This window comes from Rhinatrema bivittatum, chromosome 2 (assembly GCF_901001135.1).
Source record: "Rhinatrema bivittatum chromosome 2, aRhiBiv1.1, whole genome shotgun sequence".
In the NCBI taxonomy this organism is placed as follows: domain Eukaryota; kingdom Metazoa; phylum Chordata; class Amphibia; order Gymnophiona; family Rhinatrematidae; genus Rhinatrema; species Rhinatrema bivittatum.
In genome coordinates this window covers 643,512,625-643,534,819 of record NC_042616.1, presented here as the reverse complement: position 1 = coordinate 643,534,819, position 22,195 = coordinate 643,512,625, and the positions used below count along the sequence as shown (strand labels likewise).

The 22,195-nt window shown below is 44.7% G+C and overlaps 1 protein-coding gene across 3 annotated transcripts in view; it reads left to right on the top strand.

The window, feature by feature from the left end:
• The window catches only part of TOX (thymocyte selection associated high mobility group box), a 570,927-nt gene that overhangs the window by 497,708 nt on the left and 51,024 nt on the right, over window positions 1-22,195 (top strand). For all 3 annotated transcript variants that reach the window (XM_029591350.1, XM_029591351.1, XM_029591352.1), the window contains exon 5: window positions 5,694-5,924. In XM_029591350.1, coding sequence (XP_029447210.1) covers window positions 5,694-5,924 — 231 coding nt within the window. The remainder of the gene's footprint in view (window positions 1-5,693; window positions 5,925-22,195) is intronic.

The window sequence follows — 22,195 nt, the reverse complement described above, 5'->3', positions numbered from 1 at the left end:
CCCAGCAGGGTCCTTCCCAAAGAGTTCTCTCCTTCTGCAGTGATTTAAGGTGGACCAGGCATGGTCTGCACAGGTTAAGGAGGGGTAGAAAGGCCACTCCATACTGAGATTTAATAGTCCCAAATCTTTGATCAATCTCAGAGGAAACTCCAGTAGAATATATACATAATTGAAAGGTAGACTATATATTAAGTAGGCTTCCATGTGTGTCACAACTCTCCAGATGTCTTTCAAAGAGACATCTAAGGATTCTGGAAGTCTGTCTCCTACATCAGACCCATTCACTCCAATAGAAGAAGAAACTGGTTGAGGTATCACAATCTTACCATCCAACAAGATATCCTGGGAATAGGCACAACAGAGATAGGAATTCCATTGTCAGCCAAACGGGTCTCAGGAAGAGACCCGTTTGGCGCTTAGATGACATCAGTACAGGTAGGTGGATACTGGCCTTTCCAATCGCCTCACTTCCAGGGTCCTCAAGGAAACTGGAATTCCTCACAATTGTTATGTTCTTATGCCTTTTCTGTTTAATATTTACCTTATGCCAATAGTGCAACTGATTCGGGCTATGAACATAAAATTATATGTATATATATGCAGATGATGTGCAGCAGCTCAATCCCATAGAACCAGATCTGCCATCTGCTATAAGCAAGCTGACTACTTGCCTCACAGAAATTCAAAAGTGGACAAAAACAAACAAACTCTGTCTGAACTCAAATGAAATGGTACTCCTATGGGTTCAAAATGTGAACTAACAAGTTCCAGATCTGAAAATCTCTCTCAGGAGCTACAAATATCAACTTAATCTTCAGGTCAGAAGCCTTGAGACCCTGTTGAACTTGGGACTTGGTGCTAATGATATTACCCCAGTGTTATTCTGTCTAGTTGTAAAACAGAATTCCACTGGTTTTCAGAATTTGCCAGCACCATTTTTAACTAGAGCTGGCAAAGCAAGAGTGACTGGGGGATTGCTTTTGCCCCTTTCTGTATTGGAATATCTGGGAACTCCCTGGATTTTACCTGGAGATTCTAGGTTTAGAGACTTAACTCTGGGTCTCTGGGGGAGCATCCAGAATTTCCAGTTCTTAAATATCATCCTTTCCTCCCCAGTATGGCCGTCTTTTTCTGTGATGTATGGGGAAGACCAGGCAAGCACTAGGATGGCAATCAAGGCTGGAAGGAGTTAGGGAGTAATGTCTCAGCCTGTAGCCATTTGCCAGCATCTCCCCTATGATTGGCTCATTCATCTTGCCAGAAGAAAATAGGGGAGGAGAAACAATGGCTGCACTCTGTTGAGAGTGCTTTCTCTGGCTAGCCTACCCTGCGTTTTCAGCACTCATAGCACAGACCAAGGGGGTTAAAGAGAGGGGAGAAGAGAAAGAGAGTGTGGACAGTAAAAGGAGAAAGCAAGGGATGGAGGAAAAGAGTATGTACATGAGAGGGAAGATCAAGAGTTGGGGGGAAAGAATTAGGATGACAATCAATGGGACAAGCAAATGGAGAGGAGAAAGACAAAAAAAGAAGAAAAAGTAATAGAGGCAAGGGCAGAGAATGAGAAAAGAGATGCTGAGCTAGAAATCAAGCCAGAAACAGCAAAGGCTGGAAAGTGTTTTAATATCTGATAGAGAACATTAAGACAACAGAAGTTCCCCAAGGGAGGGCAAGAAAGAGAAAAAGTATGCGCAGTGACATCCTCCCTCTCCTCCCATGGTAATCAGAGGGTGAGTTGAACTCAAAAGTTTCCAGATACATTGGAGACTCTTGCAAAAGAGGTGCGCGTAGTCCAAGGGGTGGGGATGGAAAGTTTTGCATTTCAGTTGAGTGCCCCTTAAGAGCAGTCAAAAAGAATTCAGGTACGGGCAGTGGTCAGAGCTGGCAGCGAGAAGACTTGATCCAGGTACAAGCCGAGGTCAGGGCGGCAGTGTGCAAGGAGAACTCAGTGTCTGTAGCAGAGGTCGATACCAGGCAGCAAGCAAGAGAATGGTCAGAGTCTGTGACAGAGTTCAGTACCAGGTGGCAGGCAAGAGAATGGTCAGGGTCCATGGAAGATGTCTGTACTGGACAATCAAGCCAAGACAGACAGAACAGGCAGAGATGAGACATTGAGGGACAAGACAGGGCACAACAGACAAGGCAAGGTAAGAGAGACAGGGAAAGGGCAGAAATAGGGCAAGGATCCTTACAAACTCTCAGCGCAAGGACCACATCACACCAATCCTAAAAATCCTACATTGGTACTTATCAACCACAGAATAATGTTCAAGACCTTATCCATCATCCACAAAAACATATATCACCGATCTACTCTACAACTCAAAATACCTCTCGAACTTCATGCGTCCACAAGACCGATCAGATCAGCTTACAAAGGAACGCTCCATGCCCCCCCCTAACAAATCCACTAGTCACACTTCCATCCAGAAACGAACCTTATCCACGGCCGGACCGTATCATTGGAATCTTCTTCCCCCAGAACTTCGACAGGAACAATGCCCGTTTTCTTTCAGAAAGAAACTTAAAACGTGGCTGTTCACCTAAGCCTTCCCTTAATGGACACCCTACTAACAGCACAGCTATGCACTCCATTCTCACAGATCCCCCCCCCCCCTCCTCCCTCATTCGTGCCTGCAGCTTTATAGACCTAAAGATTAATCTATTGTCTAAGATTACTACATTCGATCCTATGTTAAACTTCGTTATGTTAAACTTCGTTATTTTATAATTTATTATGTTAGTCGTATGCTTCTGCTCTCTACTCTCCCACTCTGTAAACCCCCTGTTCATTGTAACTTTATCTTCATAGTTAATTGGTTACCCCTTGTTTCAATGTAAACCGGTACGATAAGACACTAGTCTTGAGTATCGGTATATCAAAAGTATTTAAATAAATAAATTAAAAAAGGCAAACAGCTGGATAAAAAGTTAAGGCACAAGGGACTAGGACTAGCAATACGCACTGCAGACACAGCAGGTAGACCAGTTGCTGAGGCAAGGTAAGGAGCATGGCTGGGGTTTAAATACCCCATCCATTTGATGTCATTACTGGGTGCCAGAGGTCTGCTTCTTGCCAAACAGTCCTCAAGAATCGGCACGCCATGCATACGCATGCCTAGGGGAGGCCAGGAGGGGAGGCAGCATGGTGTTGTGCCAGCCATGTCAACAGCATTCAGGGTGAGTGTGGCCAGTCACAAAACCATCCCACAGCCGTCCGTATGTTACAATAAGCATACATTTGCGCATATGTTGTAGGGTGAAGATATGCGTATTTTATAATGCACATGTATGTGATACATGCAGACTATAAAATACTATGGTAAAACTATGCACAGCCACATACATGCATATATGCCACCATGTGCAGTTGTTTGAAAGTTATTCTCCCTGTATGTAAACTGTACATCACATGCCCTAATGTTGTGCCTCAGCGTGATCACATTATTTATTTTAATCATCTTTGTTCTGTTCTTTTGTCTATTTACATATTCCCATTTGATCATTAATTGCTGCCTTGTGTCCTTCGCATCGATGAGTAAATCAATGTTCTAATGTGTACTGTGCTGACACGGTGTATTATATGATTATTACCTCTGCCCAATTGAACTTGATGTACAGTATACCACCTTGGGTGAATCTATTTATAAAGTTGGTTAATAAATTATAATAAATAAATAGAAACTCTTTTCAGTATTCTGCCAAGAAAAGGTCATAGGCAACTTGCAGGGGCCATGATCACCCAGCTCTCAATGCCCAGAAATGGGTAGAAAGAGGGATAAGAAAAGCAAGCAGTCAAATAAACCTGGATGATACAGAAATATAAATAATAATCAAACATTGCTGAGGTAAAGGGATGATAAATTAAGCTACAAAAACAAGAAGATGGCCATTATTTGCAAACAACTTGCATTGTAAAAAGGGATTAAGGGTGGGCACTTACATTTTGTCTTTTCTTTTTTCCTTTTTTTTTCATTTAGTTTGTGTTTTAATTGTTTGTTTGTTTGTTTGTTTTGTTCCACTTCATTTATTTGAAAGGAAATCAACAACAACAAAAAAAAAGGAAGAAAATAGCATTGGGTTCTGACCCCCTTCCATGCCCTCCTGACCTGTGTTTTTGAATTCCACCCCTCCCCCCTCACATCTTAACCCATCCATGGCGTTCAAAATCCAAATGGAGCAGGAGTGATCCAACTGGCACCATTTGGACCCAGGATGGAGTAGATTCCCAGTTGTTCCTGCCTCACCCAGGATGGAGTACAACGCAGGCCTGGGGGGAGGGGGGGCATGGGGGTTGTCAAATCTGTAAATGGGGTACAGGAGCAGGTCTGTTAGGGGCTTTTTATCCCCTTATTTTAGTGCTGCAAGTTTTTTTCATTGGGTGGTGGGGAGGCTGGCTGCTTACTACTACTGAAAACAAAAAAAAGAAAAAGAAATAAAAAGTCATTTTCAAAAGAAAATGAAACAAAATAAGAAATCATGTTGATATGTTCTATTTTCTTTCAAAGGATAGAGATTCCTAATATGGCTAGATCTGTTCAGATTCTTCTTGTATTAAGAGATTAATGACCACATTACTCCAGTTTTAGACTGCCTCCATTATCTACCTGTTTCATCTTGCATAAAGCTTAAGATGGCTATCCTAACTTTTAAAGCTTTGTTTCTTGGAAGGCCTGTTCTTTTCAAGAGGTATCTTAAACTTTATGTTCTAAATAGACAGCATCTGTTGGCGTGAGATGTAACTCTTTTGGCCTGATTTTCAAAATCATTTACATGCTTAAAATTCGGGTTTAGACATGTAAATGCACTTTACCCTTGTAAGTGGGCTTTTGAAAATTGCTACAATATACGCCATTGAATGTAACCGCGTAAGTGGACTTAAGAACATAAGAACATAAGAAATTGCCATGCTGGGTCATACCAAGGGTCCATCAAGCCCAGCATCCTGTTTCCAACAGAGGCCAAAACCAGGCCACAAGAACCTGGCAATTACCCAAACACTAAGAAGATCACGTGTAGACTTTACACGTGTAAATGGCTTTTGAAAATTGTTGCGATAGTATCTTACATTTACACATGTAACTCCTTTGAAACTTCGCCAGAGTGGGTGCCTTCCATTAAAGATGCCTTCCATTAAAGATGCAAAATATATGGAAACCAGGAATAGGGCTTTTTCATGTATTGCATCTGCTTTCTAATCTCATAGCCCAAATCTTTGTATACAAATAAATATTTCTCTTTTTGGAAAAGCTGTAAACGATGACTTTTTGCCATTACCTTTAAAAAATGATCTTTTTAGACTATGTTTCTGAATGATTGCATTTTTGGGATTGCTTTGCTGGTTGTAATTTTGTTTTGTACTAAATTTATTGTTAATTGTTGTCAGGGTGAAAGAGTAAAATATTTTATGATGTTTGATTTAATTTCTTTTAATTTTATAATATTTGTCTTATTAATTTCAACTGAATTATGTTTCAAATGTTACTGGTTTTGTAAGTTGTCTAGAGCTTTTGATTGGACAGGCATCTCATAACTGTCATAAGTAAAGAAAGAAAGAGCAAAGTTTTGTATGTTCTTTCAGTGCTTTGTGTCTTCCTCTCTTTTTCTTATGTTTTTAGATTCCATAGATGCTTATTAAATTATGCAAAAGTACAGAACATAGACTTTCACCTAACTTTTGCATGTTTTGATTGCAGATCAATGGAGGTGAGAAGCGGCCTGCCTCTGATATGGGAAAGAAACCTAAAACTCCAAAAAAGAAGAAAAAGAAGGACCCCAACGAGCCACAAAAGCCCGTGTCTGCTTATGCGTTATTCTTTCGAGACACTCAAGCAGCCATCAAGGGCCAAAACCCAAATGCTACTTTTGGCGAAGTTTCCAAAATAGTAGCGTCAATGTGGGATGGCTTAGGGGAGGAACAGAAGCAGGTATTTATTTATTTATTTATTTATTTAACATTTTTCTATACCGACATTCGCACGAGACATCACATCGGTTTCCAGACAACAGCAAAATCAGCCAACAGGGCTTTACATTGTAACTGATATTTTAACTGGGGGGGAGGAGGGGGAAGGGGCAGGGCAGTAACTTGGAGCTAATGAGTATGCTGGGAACAGGGGAGGGGAGTACAGGGTTAATTTACAAAAAGCAGGAGTAATGTACATGCTATATACAATCTAAGAATAGAATGATGCTTAGCAGATATGAGGGTAATTTTGATTTAGCAGATAGGTAAACAAGGAAACAAACAACACCTTTTGATCCCCACATCTAGCTTCTTTTATTTATTAGAATGAAATCTGCAATATGTCACATCAGAACCTGAAGACCTCTACATTGTCCTGTGCACCAGTGCATGAAAGCACTGGCAAGGGTATTTGTAGCTATTCCAAATTAGTTTATGTAGTTACTCTTGAAGGATGTCTCTACATCATAGCCAGCATAATAACCCTGCTTCTTAAATATTGCCAGTACGATCCAAATGACTCACAAAATACTTAAACTCCCATTCACCAAGTCCTTTTTAGTTCCTATAATCTCAGGTTGACTATTTTTTGTTTCCACAAATCATAAGATCTTTGACAGATTTTTCATTTAGGGTTCTATTTTCAAAAGGGGATTTGCAAGAACAGGAATCACATTTTAGAAAATAGGAACTTAGAATTGAGGATGGAACCACCTGCTTGGTTAGTTTAATCCTTTCCTTCTCTCCTGTCTTACCATGGTTTCATGATATATGACAAAGCAGGATGCTTTTAACCTCAGTAATACCCAGATGTCTTCCATGATGATAAAAGACATGATCACAGAACTAAAATTATATAAATCTCAATAATCTTGTACCACTCTAACCTCTACCAATAAATGATTCATCCACTAGTATATTTTATTTTGGTAAGCTACCATACCTTGAGCCTTATACAGAAAGACTTTTTCCCTTTCTTTGCTTATGGAAAACATCTTCATTGCAAAAAGCCCCCCAAGAATTTTAACTTTGTTGGTTTCGACCATTTTAATTGTGCTTGTCTATCATTTCTGCATCTCGTTTAGTTAAGAGGCTCTTATGAACCATCTGTTGAAAAACAGACCATGAACTTAAGTAAGAAGTTGAATTAATGGAGGCAACCTAGTTGAGTGTTAAGGAGATACTATAAACCATAAATTGCTCAGAGTGTGTCATTTTGATGTGACCATGCTATAATGTAATGTTTCTTTTATTGTACCTATCTAGTAATTTTTATAAACAACAACAATGTGGGACATCACTAGTTATGCAGTCACAACTGAGCAGCAGTGTGTATTTCTGTCCACTCACTCTAAATGATGCTTTGTGTGGCTTGCTGGTGTCCACATCCAGAAGATGCCATTACTGTTCCACAGGCTTAACAGGACTGAATAGCCATGAAAGGGAATTACTGTCTCAAACCCTCTAGAGGTTCTTCCTCCTGAGTGGGGTTGTATTTAATTTATTTTTATTTATTTAAAAACATTTAATTAATTGTCTTACCTGCAATTTCCAGATGTACATAAAACAGTAACAAATCAGACAAGTGCAGCTAGCCACACATAGTAACAATCAAAGTAATATATAAACATAAATGTATAGTCTCTCAATAAACACAATGTTGCGATGCGGCTATGGCTGGAGCCATGAGCCACCTCTTACCTCAGTCGCCATTCTGACCAGGCTGCAGCCTGACTTCCCCGCGGCCACTATCTCACCGCTCCTGTGGCCAGCCTGGAGCCGCCGATGCTACGGACATCCGCGGTCCGGGCGCCATCTTGCCAGCAAGGCAGGAGCCATGCCGGGCCTTCCTTCACGGTCTGAGAGCCGCCGACAATGCCATCTACTTCCACAGCGTTGAGGCCGCATCCGCGATGTTGCCTGATGCAGGAAGCCGCTCTTCAGCCTCTTGTTGCGGCTGGGATGCCTCTGTTCCCTCATCGGGCCTGCCCTGAGGCCTGCTCCGTCTCCTCTCCGGCTCCACGTACAGCGGCAGCATGGACTCCTTCTTCCAGCTCCATCCTGGCATCCTGATTTTGTCCTTGGACTTCTGTATCCTGTATCTTCATATCTCCGTATCCTGTATCTTTGTATCTCCATGGTCTCCTTGATGTCCTGATGTTACTAGATGTCCTGATGTTCCTTGATGTCCTGATGTCCCAAGTTCCATCATGTTCCCGGTCCTAATGCACCAGGAGATGGGACCCGTGCTTCCAGAAATTTCCTGCTTTTACTCTGAGTTTCCATACTCCAAGCTTTTATCTGGTTCCCTAGTTCTGATTCCGGAGAATCCAAGGGGTTTCCACTAACCTGTGCTATGAGACTGCCTGAGCCTGTCCCGATCTCCTCATGGTTTTTGACCAGCCATCCGGCTGTGTAGGGTGTAAAGGAGACAGTGTGGTCCGTGACCAGCCCCTCGTGCTGTGTAGGGCACCTGAGGATCTTGCTTATCCCTCTTGTTTCCTGTCTTTGTCCCAAGCTCCACATCAGAGTCTTCACTCCAAGTTCCAGTCTTCACTCCAAGCTCCAATGCTTACATCCTTCTTCCACCATGACCTCTGTCAGGCCTGGAGCCTCTGCTACAACCTGTGGCAGGTCCAAAAGGGCTTGGAATGGTCAGAGGACCATTCAGAGACCACCATTGCATTGGTGGTCTCATGGGCATGCAGGTCGGCGGAGGATTCAAGACTTGGACTGTCTTTACCGCAAGGGCACACATTCTCCTTGTCCCATCCTGGAGAGCCCTAGGTTCTGCTCCGTTCCATCGTCAGTGCAACAGGATTGCCAAGCCTTGAGCATCCCAAGCTCGAGGCCGACGCAAGCTCCAACACATAAGGGAGAGTAATGATATAACTTCTGGCAAAGCAAGCATATGTGCATGCATTTGCTTTGAAAATTTGCGGATAAATGGTCACTTAATGTATGCTCAGAGATTCACTGGATTAAGTTAAACCTCTTTGCCCAGAAGCATAATTTACATGCATAATTTTTAAAAATCCAAATGTATATGTGTTAAATGTTGACACCACCCCAACTCTGCCTCCTCTTTCCCCCTCCCCCAAGAACGCCTCTGCATGTGAAACTGGGAACTTGAAGATATATATAACTTTTATGTCAACAGAGCACCAGCTGATTTTGTAAAAAGCCAGGTTTTATGTGCGTAAACGGCATTGAAAGTTACTCACTAAAAAATGTAATTAAATAAACCAACACCTGTCTAGCGAAGAGCACAAAATGTGACTTACGTATCCTTTTACCTGCAGAAATGAGCTTTTGATTATTGCTCATCCTCTATGTGGATAAACGTACCCTCATATGTTAGCAGCATAGGTAATTTTACTTGTGTAACTTTGGATGCATTCCCAGGGTGGGATTAGGTTAGAGGAGGCACTTGTATAGTTTTGATTAATCAAAACTACCCACATAGTTTTTTGCAGATGAAAATTTATGCTTGTAGTTTTCATGGGGCAATGATCACATAGTTTTTGTTCTGATTATTTTGTCAAACCCCGTAGGTAAATATTACTCACATGGTTTTCCTAGGCTGCAGTCAGTTTATCTATCCCTAAGGGGTCTATAAGGTTGTCTCCCATTTTGGACCTGAATTATTAAGACTTTTTTCTCCAATGTATGTCTATGGAAAAAATGTTTCAGAAATAGAACTCTAACGGGATAATATTCAGCTGCTATCCAGGGCTAGATTTACTAATACCGCCGGGCTCTTTGAATCCTGCGGTAACGGGCAGGAGGGCGGTCCTGCGATAGCCGGCAGTGATCATACCTCCGTGGTGCGATCGCTGCTGGCATCGTGCCAAATAACTACACCATAAAAAGTGTAGTTATTCGGTGCGAAACTGGCAGCGAAAAAGACGCGTACCTTTCACTGTCGGCGAAGTCTTCATGGCGTCAGCCTCGGTGCTGCGCCGACTCCTCTTCTTCCGGGGCTGACTCTGCCCTGACTCTGCCCCGATCTTGGTATTGCACGCGATAAGGGACTTTTCGCATGCGAAACGTCCCTTATCACGTGCGATCCGCTTGGAAAATGACCCCCTTATCCAGAATATTCAGAGGTGCAGCCGCACCACCTATTATACCCAGCTATCTAAAAGTTAGCCGGATGAGTTTATCTGGCTAGCTTTAGGACAGGTTTCAGGCATGACCAGAAGTAGTTGAATAACTTATCCAGCTAACTCCCTCCCAGTTATGCACCTGCTTCACCCATCATTTAGCCAGCTATTTAGCTGGTGAAGTATTTATGCAGCTAAGTGGTGGCCGCCTATCCTGGCAGATATTCAGCTACTGCCACTTAGCCGGCTAAGCTGAAATTTATCCAGCTGCGCTAAATATGGACCTCTTTGGGAACAAAGTGAAACAGTATACATTCAATATTTCCACAGCAAAGCAGTAATAGATATTTTAATTTTCTTCCCACCCCCTCATATCCTTCCAGATTATACCCTCCCCCTCGCTTCAAGTTAGCAATTTAAATGTTTGGTTTTGAATATTGACCTACTTGAGTTCTGTATGTATTTCTGGTCTCCCCTTATTAAGAAAGACATAGTAGAATTAGAAAAGGTACAGAGGAGGGCAACAAAATTGAGAAAGGTTATGGAAAAGCTCTGCTATGGTGAGAGGCTACACAGGCTAGAGCTCTTCAACCTGGCAAAGAAACAGTTGGGATTGAACATGACCGAAGTTTATAAAATCATGAGTAGAGTGGAATGTATAAATAAAGGATGGTTATTTACCCTTTCAAAAAATATGAAAAGAAGGGAATAGCCCATTAAACCAACATCCAGCTGACTTAAAACAAAGTTTTCACTCGGTGCACAATCAATCTATGTAATCTGTTGCCAGATAGCATAGCAGGGTTTAACAAATGTTTGGTCAAGTTCCTAGAGAAAAGTCCATAATACATTATTAGCAAGGTAAACTAAAGATAGCTACTGTTATCCCTAGAAGTGAATAATAGGAAACAGATCTACTTTATAAGAACATAAGAGATTGCCATACTGGATCAGACCAAGGGTCCATCAAGCCCAGCATCCTGTTTCCAACAGTGGCCAATCCAGGCTATAAGTACCTGGCAAGAACCAAACACTAAGTAGATCCCATGCTGCTGATGCTAGTAATAGCAGTGGCTGTTAGGGGTGTGCATTCGTTTTGAACTTATATGTAAAACACTACTTTTTTTTTTTTTAACTTAAAAAAGTGATGAGGCGAAAACGATCGGATTTCCAACTTATTCAACATAGCTATGTTGAATACGTTGGAAATCGCGATCGTTGATCCTAAATAAAAATTTAAACCCCTCACCCTCCTTAATCCCCCCCAAGACTTACCAAAACTCCCTGGTGGTCCAGCGGGGAGTCAGGAAGCCATTCCTCTATTCCTTTGCGAGGAGCACGTGACGTCCGCGTCATGTCGGAGTGACGCGGCCGTCACGTGGTCCACCGCGGTTCCGCTCCCGGACCCCTCGTTGGACACAAACGGAACTTTTGGCCAGCTTGGGGGGGCCTCCTGACCTCCTGACCCCCCTAAGTTGGTTCCGCTCCCGGACCCCTCGTTGGACACAAACGGAACTTTTGGCCAGCTTGGGGGGGTCAGGAGGCCTCCCCAAGCTGGCCAAAAGTTCCGTTTGTGTCCACCGAGGGGTCCGGGAGCGGAACCGCGGTGGACCACGTGACGGCCGCGTCACTCCGACGTGACGCGGACGTCACGTGCTCCTCGCAAAGGAATAGAGGAATGGCTTCCTGACTCCCCGCTGGACCACCAGGGAATTTTGATAAGTCTTAGGGGGGGATTAAGGAGGGTGAGGGGTTTAAATTTTTATTTAGGGAACCGGTGCACGTATGGACATAGACTCAACTTATGGAATTCTCCATATGTCCATATTGACCGAAATTGACCCCCCTTTTCGACTTATGGACTTATGAACATAAACTTTTTGTCTGCACATCCCTAGTGGCTGTTCCCTAAGTCAACTTGATTAATAGCAGTTAATAGACTTCTCCAAGAACGTATCCAAACCTTTTTTATACCCAGCTACACTAACTGTACTAACCATATCCTCTGGCAATACATTCCAGAGCTTAATTGTGCGTTGAGTAAAAAAATAATTTTCTCCAATTAGTTTTAAATGTGCTACTTGCTAACTATGGATTGCCCCCTAGTCCTTCTATTATCCAAACAAATAAATAACCGATTCACATCATTCCGTTCTAGTCCTCTCATGGTTTTAAAAACCTCTATCATATCCCCCCTCAGCCATCTCTTATCCAAGCTGAACAGCCCTAATCTCTTTAGCTTTTCCTCATAGGGGAGCTGTTCCATCTCCTTTATCATTTTGGTCATCCTTCCTTGTACCTTCTCCAGTGCAGCTATATCTTTTTTGAGATGTGGTGACCAGAAATGTACATAGTATTCAAGGTGCGGTCTCACCATGGAGCGATATAGAGGCATTATGACATTTTCCATTTTATTCACCATTCCCTTCCTAATAATTCCTAACATTCTGTTTGCTTTTTTGAATGCCACAGCACACTGAGCTGACGATTTAAAAGTATTATCTACTATGATGCCTAGATATTTTTCCTGGGTGGTAACTCCTAATATGGAACTTAACATTGTGTAACTACAGCATGGGCTATTTTTCCCTATATGCAACACCTTGCACTTGTCCACATTAAATTTCATCTCCCATTTGGATGCATGATCTTCCAGTCCCTTAATGTCCTCATACAATTTATCAAAATGTTTTAAATGAGCTTTTGCTTTCATGGAGTGCCTCCAATCTTTCTATTATCTGAGAGAGTAAACAAATAGGGGTAGATTTTCAAAGGGGTGCGGGTGGAAGATACGCGCGCAACCCCCAAAAACCTACCCCTGCCTCTCCCCGTGCGCGCCGAGTCTATCTTGCATAGGCTCGGCGGCGCGCGCATGCCCCGGGATGCGCATATGTCCCGGGACTTGCAGAAAAGGGGCGGGGTGTGGGCGGGGCAGTCCAGGGGGCGGTGTGGGGCGTGGCCTGAGCCTCCAGGCATAGCAGCCATTTGCCGCTGTGCCTGGGATCGCGGGCCGGCTGTCGGCCAGCGTAACTTCTTCAACAAAGGTAAGGGGGATTCTAGGTAGGACTGGGGGGCGGGTTAGGTAGGGGAAGGTGCTGTGGGGCAGAAGGAAAGTTTGCTCTGAGGCTGCTCCAATTTCGGAGCAGCCTCGGAGGGAATGGAGGCAGGCTGTGCGGCTTGGCATGCACAAGTTGCACAATTGTGCACCCCCTTGCACGCGCTGACCCTGGATTTTATAATATGCACGCAGCTGCGCACACATGTTAAAAATCGGGCGTAGATTTGTTCGTGCTGGATTGTGCGAACAAATCTGTGCCTGCGCGCAGGTTTTAAAATCTGCCCCATAATTTACATTAACCTGTTCAAGTTCTTTCATGATTTTGTAGTCCTCTATCATATCCTCCCTAGGTCGTCTCTTCTCCAAACTTAACATCCCTACTCTCTTTAGTCTTTTCTCATAGGGGAGCCATTCCATGCCCTTATTTTGTCCACCCTTCTCTGTACTTTCTCCAATGCAACTATATCTTTTTTGAGATGTGGCGACCACAATTGCACGAAATATTCAAGGTGCGGTATCACCATGGAATGACACAGAGGCATTATGACATTTACCATTATATATGCCATTCCCGTCCTAATAATTCCTAACATTCCTTTTGCTTTGTTGACCGCCACAGCGCACTGTTAGCTGATGATTTCAATGTATTATCTACTATGATGCCTAGAATTTTTTTCCTGGGTGGTAACTCCTAAAATGCAACCTACCATGGTGTAACTACAGCAAGGGTTATTTTTCCCTATATGCATCATGTTGTGTTATGGCAGCCGGCCACGAGGCCTCATGGCCGGCTGCACTTACCACCTGCAGCTACCCCGGTCTCCTCTGCAGCTCCCCGTACCACTGCCGTCCTCCTCTAATGCAGCGGGGAGCCAACAAGGCCATCTCTGCGCTGCCAGCCCCAGCTCCTGCTAGGTGCGCGCGCACGGCTCCACCCCTAACTTAAAGGGGCCGCGGCAGGAAAAGCCTCCGGTGACTCGGATGCTCTCCAGGGCCACCAGCACTATTTAAGGCAGCCCCTGCTGCCCAACCTTTGCCTCAGCAACAGGTCTCACTCCTTGGAGTAGCTAGTTCCTCTTCCGCTCCTGTCTCCTGCTCCGTGTCTTCAGTTCATGCGCCATGTCTTCAGTTCCAGCCCCATGTCTTCAGTTCCTATTCAGTGTCGTCAGTTCCAACTCTGTCTTCATCTGCCCCACCCCCTCGGCTTACTTCTCTGGTTTTGACTGGCTCATTCCTGGATTCCGTCTTGCCTGACAGCTGCCCTGACCTCTGGCCTGTATTTGGATCCTCCTGCCCGCTGCCAGCCTCAACCCCTGGTACATTTGATCCTGCCTTGCCTCTCATCTTCAGACCCACTCCTAAGTCCTGCCAGCCCCGGCACTCAAGGGCTCAACCTGCGGGGAATGAGGGCTGGTAAAGGTGAAGGTCCTGCTGAGTTTCCATCTCCAGCGTCCACCTCCTGATGGCGAGGGCCTGTGGGAAGCCCTCCTACAGGAAACATCGACCTCGTCTCAGCCCAAGGGTCCACCGACTCCGCGGAAGCACAACAGTTTGCTAAGGCCATGGACCTGGGGGATCTCTTCAGTCTACAGGCTATCCCAGGCCTAGCACTGAAGATTCAACAGCAGCAGCAATTCCTGGAGTCCTTGGCCACCTCCTTACAACATTTGAACACCCGTCTGGATGCCTCCGCAGCTTCGAGTGCGGCTCCCGCCACACCAGCACCCTCCGCCTCCTGTTACCAGCCCCTCCTCGGTACACCGGCAACCCAGGGCTATGCCGAGGTTTTCACAAACAGTGCTTCATGCACTTCTCTCTGCAGCCAGCACAGTTCTCCTCCAATGCCGTGAAGACCACGTTTATACTCTCGCTATTGGACGGCAAGGCTTTGGTCTGGGCATCCCCCCTATGGGAATGAGGGGACCCGCTCCTCCAGGACCTCCAACGCTTCTTCCAAGTTTTCAAGCAGACCTTTGATCACCCTGGACATCTGGCTGCCGCTGGCTCAGATATCCTACACCTCCGACAAGGGGCCCACCCACTGTCCGACTATGCCATCGAATTTCGGACCATGGCCACAGAGCTGAATCGGTGGGAGGATAGCTTGAGGAGCATCTTCTTAGAGGGCCTATCTTCCTGTATCAAAGATGAGCTGGCTGCTCAGGACCTTCCGGAATCTTTGGACGCACTCATCGACCTTGCCAGTAGGCTAGACCGCCATCTCCAGCAGCACTCCTGGGAGTTGCGGGGAACTCACAGACCAGTCCCTCTCGCACCATCCTTTTCCAAGCCCCTGTCGGTGCCTCCACCAACACCTGGAACGATCAGGCAGGAGGAGCAAATGCAATTGGGAAGAAGCCCCTTGATACCCGAAGAGAGGCAGCGTCACCAGGCCTATGCCTATACTGCACTGGGAAGGGGCATTTCCTAGCTCGATGCCCTGAAAAATCGAGAAACTCCAGGGCCTAAAACCAACCGGGAAGGAGTTTCTAGGTTACACCAAGTCTGCTCCTCAACTCATACTCCCAGTGGCCCTGGCCTTGAACCGTGAGGAGTTTTCCACCCTGGCCCTTCTGGACTCCGGCGCAGGGGGGAACTTTATTATGAAAAACCTGTTGGTTTTCTTACTGTATTACCTGTTGAATGTAAAGCCTGTTGCTAATTTATTGTTTACTGTAAACCGAGGTGATGTATATCTATACGTATCGCGGTATATAAAAATCTCTAAATAAATAAAATAAAATGAAAAGTCTAGTCGACCATCTCAACCTGCCGACAGAGCTAAGGGATATCTCTTTTGTAGTCTCCTCAATATCAGGGGATCCCCTTCCCGGGCGGATCACCAGGACCACCCTTCCCTTACGTCTCTGGACCGACTGGTTGCATGTCGAGGAGCTAACCTTTCATGTAATTGAAAGAGCCATCCATCCAATTGTCCTTGAAATGCCTCGCTTCATCTGCATTCTCCCATGATCAATTGGGAGATGCTTCAGTTGGCCAAATGGGGTTCTCGTTTCACCATTAGTGCATCCTCCCAGTTGCATGCCCACCCTCAGTATCCATCGCTGTTGCCTCCTTGGGTGTACCTCCTCAATATGCCAGTTATGCTGATGAATTCTCCAAGGAGAATGCGGAAATCCTGCCAGAGCATCGCCAGTTCGACTGTGCTATCAATCTTCTTCCTAGTACCATACCACCACGGGGAAGGGTGTACCCCCTATCCCTTCCCAAGACCTAGGTCATGGCCAAATATATTCAAGAGAACTTGGAAAGGGGGTTCATTTGCTCATCAACCTCACTGGCAAGAGCCGGTTTCTTCTTCATGGCCAAAAAAGACAGTACCCTCCGGCCATGCATTGATTACAGAGGGCTAAACGCTATTATGAGGAAGGACCAGTATCCCTTACTCCTTATCCTGGAGTTGCTGGACCGGTTACAAGGTGCCCAAATTTTTACTAAATTAGACCTCGGGGGGGGGGGGGGGGGGGGGCGTACAATCTTGTCCGGATTAGACCTGGTGACGAGTGGAAGACTGCTTTCAATAGCCGTGGCGGCCACTTCGAATACCTGGTCATGCCCTTCGGCCTGTGCAATGCCCCGGTGGTCTTCCAGTCAATGATGAACGAGATCTTTCGGGACCTACTGTACACCAATGTAGTGGTCTACCTTGATGAGGTACTAATTTTCTCTAAGGATCTCCAGTCCCACCATCGTGACGTCCGACAAGTCCTTCAGTGCCTGCATGCCCACAAACTCTATGTGAAGCTGGAAAAATGCATCTTTGAAGCAAAATCTCTTCCATTCCTGGGGTACATCATCTCAAGTCCTGGGTTTAAAATGGATCCAGATAAAGTAGCCAGTATTCAAGACTTGCCCCAGCCATCTGGGCTTCATTCTCTACAGAGGTTTCTAGGATTTGCCAACTTCTATAGGCATTTTATCCCTAGCTACTCCCAACTAGTTGCACCTCTTACTATACTGACCAAGAAGGGATCCAATACCCGAGAGTGGCTGGTGGAGGCATTGAATGCCTTTTCTAATCTAAAACAAGCCTTCCTCTGTGAACCATGCCTCCATCACCTGGACCCTGCACACCCTTTTCTTCTGGAGGTTGACGCCTCTTCCATTGCGGTCGGGGCAGTCTTGGGCCAACTCTCTGCTAAAGGCATTTTTCATCCTTGCTCTTATTTTTTCTGCAAATTTTCTTCAGCAGAAAGAGGCTAAGGCATTGGGGACAAAGAGCTTCTGGCCATAAAATTGGCTTTCGAGGAATGGCAACAGTGGCTGGAGGGAGCGCAACATACAATCACTGTCTTCACCAATCATAAATATTTGGAGCACCTCCACTATGCCCAACGTCTGAATCCCCGCCAGGCTCGCTGGTCCATGTTTTTTAATCGCTTCATCTTCGTGGTGAAGTACAGTCTAGCTGCCAAGAATATCAGGGCGGACGTACTGTCTCGTGTCTCATAGCCCAAAGACAATCCGGACCCACCTGGCTACATCATCGATCCGGCTCATATCCTGCTCACCGCCTCCCAGGTAGTTCCCCCAGGAAAGATGGTGGTCCCAATTCATTTATGTCAACGAGTATTGGAGTGGGCCCATGACTCCAAGACTGCCAGCACCCAGGCCGGGCATGGATCCTGTCTTTGCTCAAACTATACTATTGGTGGCCGTCAATGGACAAGGATGTGAAGGCCTATGTGGACATGTGTCCCACCTGTGCTTGACAGAAGCCCTTGGTGGGACGACCTTGGGGGTTGTTACAGCCGCTACCTGCCCCCAAGGAACCCTGGACTCACATTGCTACCAATTTTGTGGTAGATCTCCCCCTCTCTAGCAGCAACCAAGTGATTTGGGTTGTTACTGACCGTTTCTCCAAGATGGCTCACTTTATCACCCTCCCTGCACTCCCATCCACTCCAGAACTGGCTAAGTTGTTCACCACCAATATCTTCCACCTCCAAGGACTACCTCGTCACATTGTCTCAGACCGCAGAGCCCAATTCATGGCTAAGTACTGGTGGGCCCTCTGTCGCAAGTTCGGCATCAAGTTAGCATTCATTACAGCCTACCACCCTCAAGCCAATGGCCAAGCAGAATGAACTAACAGTACCCTGAAAACCTTTTTGCTGGCTTTCGTAAATGAACGTCAAGATGATTGGGCCAACCTCCTCCCTTGGGCCGAATTTTCATATAATTCCCACTCTACTGCAGCCACAGGATCTTCTTCCTTCTTCAGCATTTATGGGAGATACCCACTCCCTACACTCCCAATGCCACTGTCCTAACTCTAATGCTTCATTAGTATCCTTCGAAGATACTTCCCTCTGAACCATGCACTGCTGAGTGACTTTTAGCTTTCCCTTTTGATTTAGTTTAAAAGCTGCTCTATCTCCTTTTCAAAGGTTAGCACCAGCAGCCTGATTCTTCTCTGGTTAAGGTGGAGCCCATCCCTTCCAAAAAGACTCCCCCTTCTCCAAAAGGTTCCCCAGTTCTTTACAAAACTGAATTCTTCTTCCATACACCATTGTCTCATCCACTCATTGAGACTCCACAGCTCTGCCTGCCTCTGGGGACCTGCACGTGGGTCAGGAAGCATTTCAGAGAATGCTACCTTAGAGGTTCTTGAATTTAGCTTTCTACCAAAGAGTCTACATTTGGCTCCAAGAACCTCCCTCCCACTTTTTCCTGTGTCATTGGTCACCACATGTACCATGACAGCCAACTCCTCTCTAGCACTGTCTAAAATCGATTCTAGGTATGAGTTCTACCACCTTCGCACCAAATAGGCATGTTACCAGGCAATCCTCATGCCCACCAGCCACCCAGGTGTCTATATTCCAAATAATTGAATTACCAACTTTGACGGTCGACCTAACCCTTCCCTCCTGGGCAGTACCTCTAGGAGACACATTCTCAGTGCAAGAAAACAATGCATCACCTGGAGAGCAGGTCCTTGCTACAGGATCATTTCCTGGTACACCAGGTTGATGCTCTCCAACCAGAAGACCTTCCTCCTCCAGGCTGCCAGACTGGAGTAGGGACTTTACTCCTATGCTTCTGAAAGTCTTCTTTATATATCTCACTGTCTGCCTTAGCTCCTCCAGGTCTGCTACTGTAGCTTACAGAGATCAGACTCATTCTCTGAGAGACAGGAGCTCTTTGCTCATGCAACCTCTCACTGGTGGGTAAAATATTGTACATGTGACAATCAGTGCAAAAGACTGTAAGCCCCCCCCCCCCCCCCCCCTCTTGCTGCTGGGCTGCTGCCTTCATCTTTATTTTGTTCAGCTCCTAGTTAAGTTTAGGTTGCTCTGGGAGTAGGATTGCATACAATTAGAGACCTTTAAATATATTAGTGTATTCACTATTTATCTGGTAGTGACCTACAAGGGGATGATAAAACTCTTGATAAGGCCTGGGGCAATCCTGAATTTAAGTTAAAAGACTGATTTTTTTTTTTTTAAACGTGAAAATGTTACTGGCCTATAAATCAAAGGATAAGCTGGGGGTGGGTGGGGGTGTGAGAAGGGAAAGGCAAAAACACAAACTCCTGGTTTTTACCTGCCTTCTGACTAGCTATTTAATACAAAACATACAAACTACTAGTTTTTGCCTGTCTTCTGACTAGCTATTTAATACAAAACACACAAATTCCTGGTTTTTGCCTGCCTTCTTACTAGCTGTTTAATACAAACACACAAACTTCTGGTTTTTGCCTGCCTTCTGACTAGCTATTTAAAACAAAACACACAAACTCCTGGTTTTTGCCTGCTTTATGATTAGTTATTTAATACAAACACACAAATTGTTGGTTTTTGCCTGCCTTCTGGCTAGGTATTTAATACAAACATACAAACTCCTGTTTTTTTTTGCCTGCTTTCTGACTAGCTATTTAATACAGACACACAAACACACTAAAGAATATACCATAATAGTTTACTTCTCCCCAAAACTTTTAAGTTCTATAATTTCCCCAAGCAGTACTTACTGGTTTCCTTCTGCCACCAGCAAGGTGATCCTCTCCTCTCAGTACTCCCATGTGGATTTAAGATGACCATATTTGTCTCAGACTCTTTATTCAATCAAGTGCAAGTCACTTTATCTCCCTTTGCCTCCTTGTACCCAACTATATTATGATCATATTTCTGATAACAGGATACTTTCTTCCTGTCCCCTTTGGAAGCTGCTATACAGATCCAATACCAAAATTTGGAAGTAGAATATCACATCCAAAAGTTGCTGCGTACAGGTTTCTGAACCATTAGATGGTGAAGCATATTGGGATCCTATGTGAATGAAAAGCACTTTAAAAATCCAAGGGGTAGATATTCAAAAGCTATTTAGTTGGATAACTCACAAGTTATCCATCCTAATGGCTAATGTGGCTTATTCAGCTATAATTTAGCCAAATAAAAAAGAGGCTTATCAGGGGCCTTCCAGGGAGGGGCTGAGATATCCAGCTTATCTAACTGAATATCTGGTATATCAGGCTAGGTTAGCCAGATAATTTTTGGACCGTATGTGGCTGGATAACTTGCTACTTATCCAGGTATCTTCAAAAGATATCAGGGTAAGGAGCGCTGTTACTATGTTTGAATGTAACCGGTTAGATTTTAAATTTATCCGGCCTTATGAGGCCGAATAACTTGCTACTTATCTGGATACCGTTAAAAGATATCTGGGTAAGTAGGGCTGTTACTGTATCGGTACCAAAAAAAATCATAAAATCTCTAAGGGACCGCAGCATCCTTATGTAAATGACAATTGCTGATCCAGTGCTCCTAAAATAGATTGCAGGTCATCTGTGTCTCCCCCTTCCTCCACACCCGTTTCCTGCTTTCTGTCCCCCCCCCCATTTGGAACCCCCCAGTCTAAAAGTAATTGTTTTCCCCCTCCCCGAACCCCCATCTCACACTCCCCCTGGTGATAAAAAATCATCCCTGCCGGGAGCAAGGGTCCCACTCACCTGCTCCCAGTAGCTCCAGCGCTGCATCCAAGCCTAGTTTACGCTTCCAACACTGCCTATCAGATGTGAGTGGGACTCTCGCTCCCAGCAGGGATGAATTTTCGTCTCTGAGGGGAGGGTGAGATGGAATTGTGGTCCGGGGGGTGGGATGGGGATTCGGGGAGGGGGAAAACACTTTTAGACTGGGGGGGGGGGAAGTTCTAAATCGGTGGGGCACAGTAGAAATTTAAAATGGAAAGCGGGAAAAGGGTGCGGGGGAGGGGGGGATACAGACACCCCGCAATGTATTTTAAGAGCACTGGTGGACCAGCAATTGTCATTTATGTCCGGATTGGTGCCACAGCTCCTTAGAGTTTTTGTGGCTTTTTTTGGTACCGATACAGTAACATCCCTACTTACCCGGATACCTTTTAAAGAAATCCAGATAAGTAGCAAGTTATCTGGCCACATAAGGCCGGATAAATTTAAAATCTAACTGGCTATATTTAACCATAGCTGGTTAGGATTTAAAGTTAGCCAGGTACATGTAGCTGGATAACTTTAAAGAAGTATATTCAGCGCTGCAGGAGGTTTATCTTGCTGAATATACAGGACAAGTTATCCAGCTAAGTTTAGACGGATAACTTGCCCACTAAACGAGCTGCTAAATATTGGCTTCCAAATGATTATTGTTTCTCACTGTGCACTGCACTGTATAAGACAGTTCACACTGCTGCAGATTCTCTGCTCCAGTGAGATTTATTTATTTACAAATTGCCAAACACCAAAGACTCAGGGCAGTGTACCACACAGACAAAATAACTGAATTTAATATAACTGCAGCAAAAAAACAGAAAGCTTGTGCAAAATATAAAATAAAATACAAAAGCAATACAGAATAAAACCAGTAAAATAAACACATAACCTTATTGGAATCTGTGGTACACCATAGACAGGAAAAGTGAGTTGATTTATCTGTAGACAGAGGAGCATGTTTATTATTATTATTATTATTATTATTTTCAAGTTTTCCTTTGCTCCTCAGCAAGTTGTGTCATTACAGCTCTTAACATTTTTGATAAAAGTCCACCCCAAACAATCCTGGTTTCGTATTG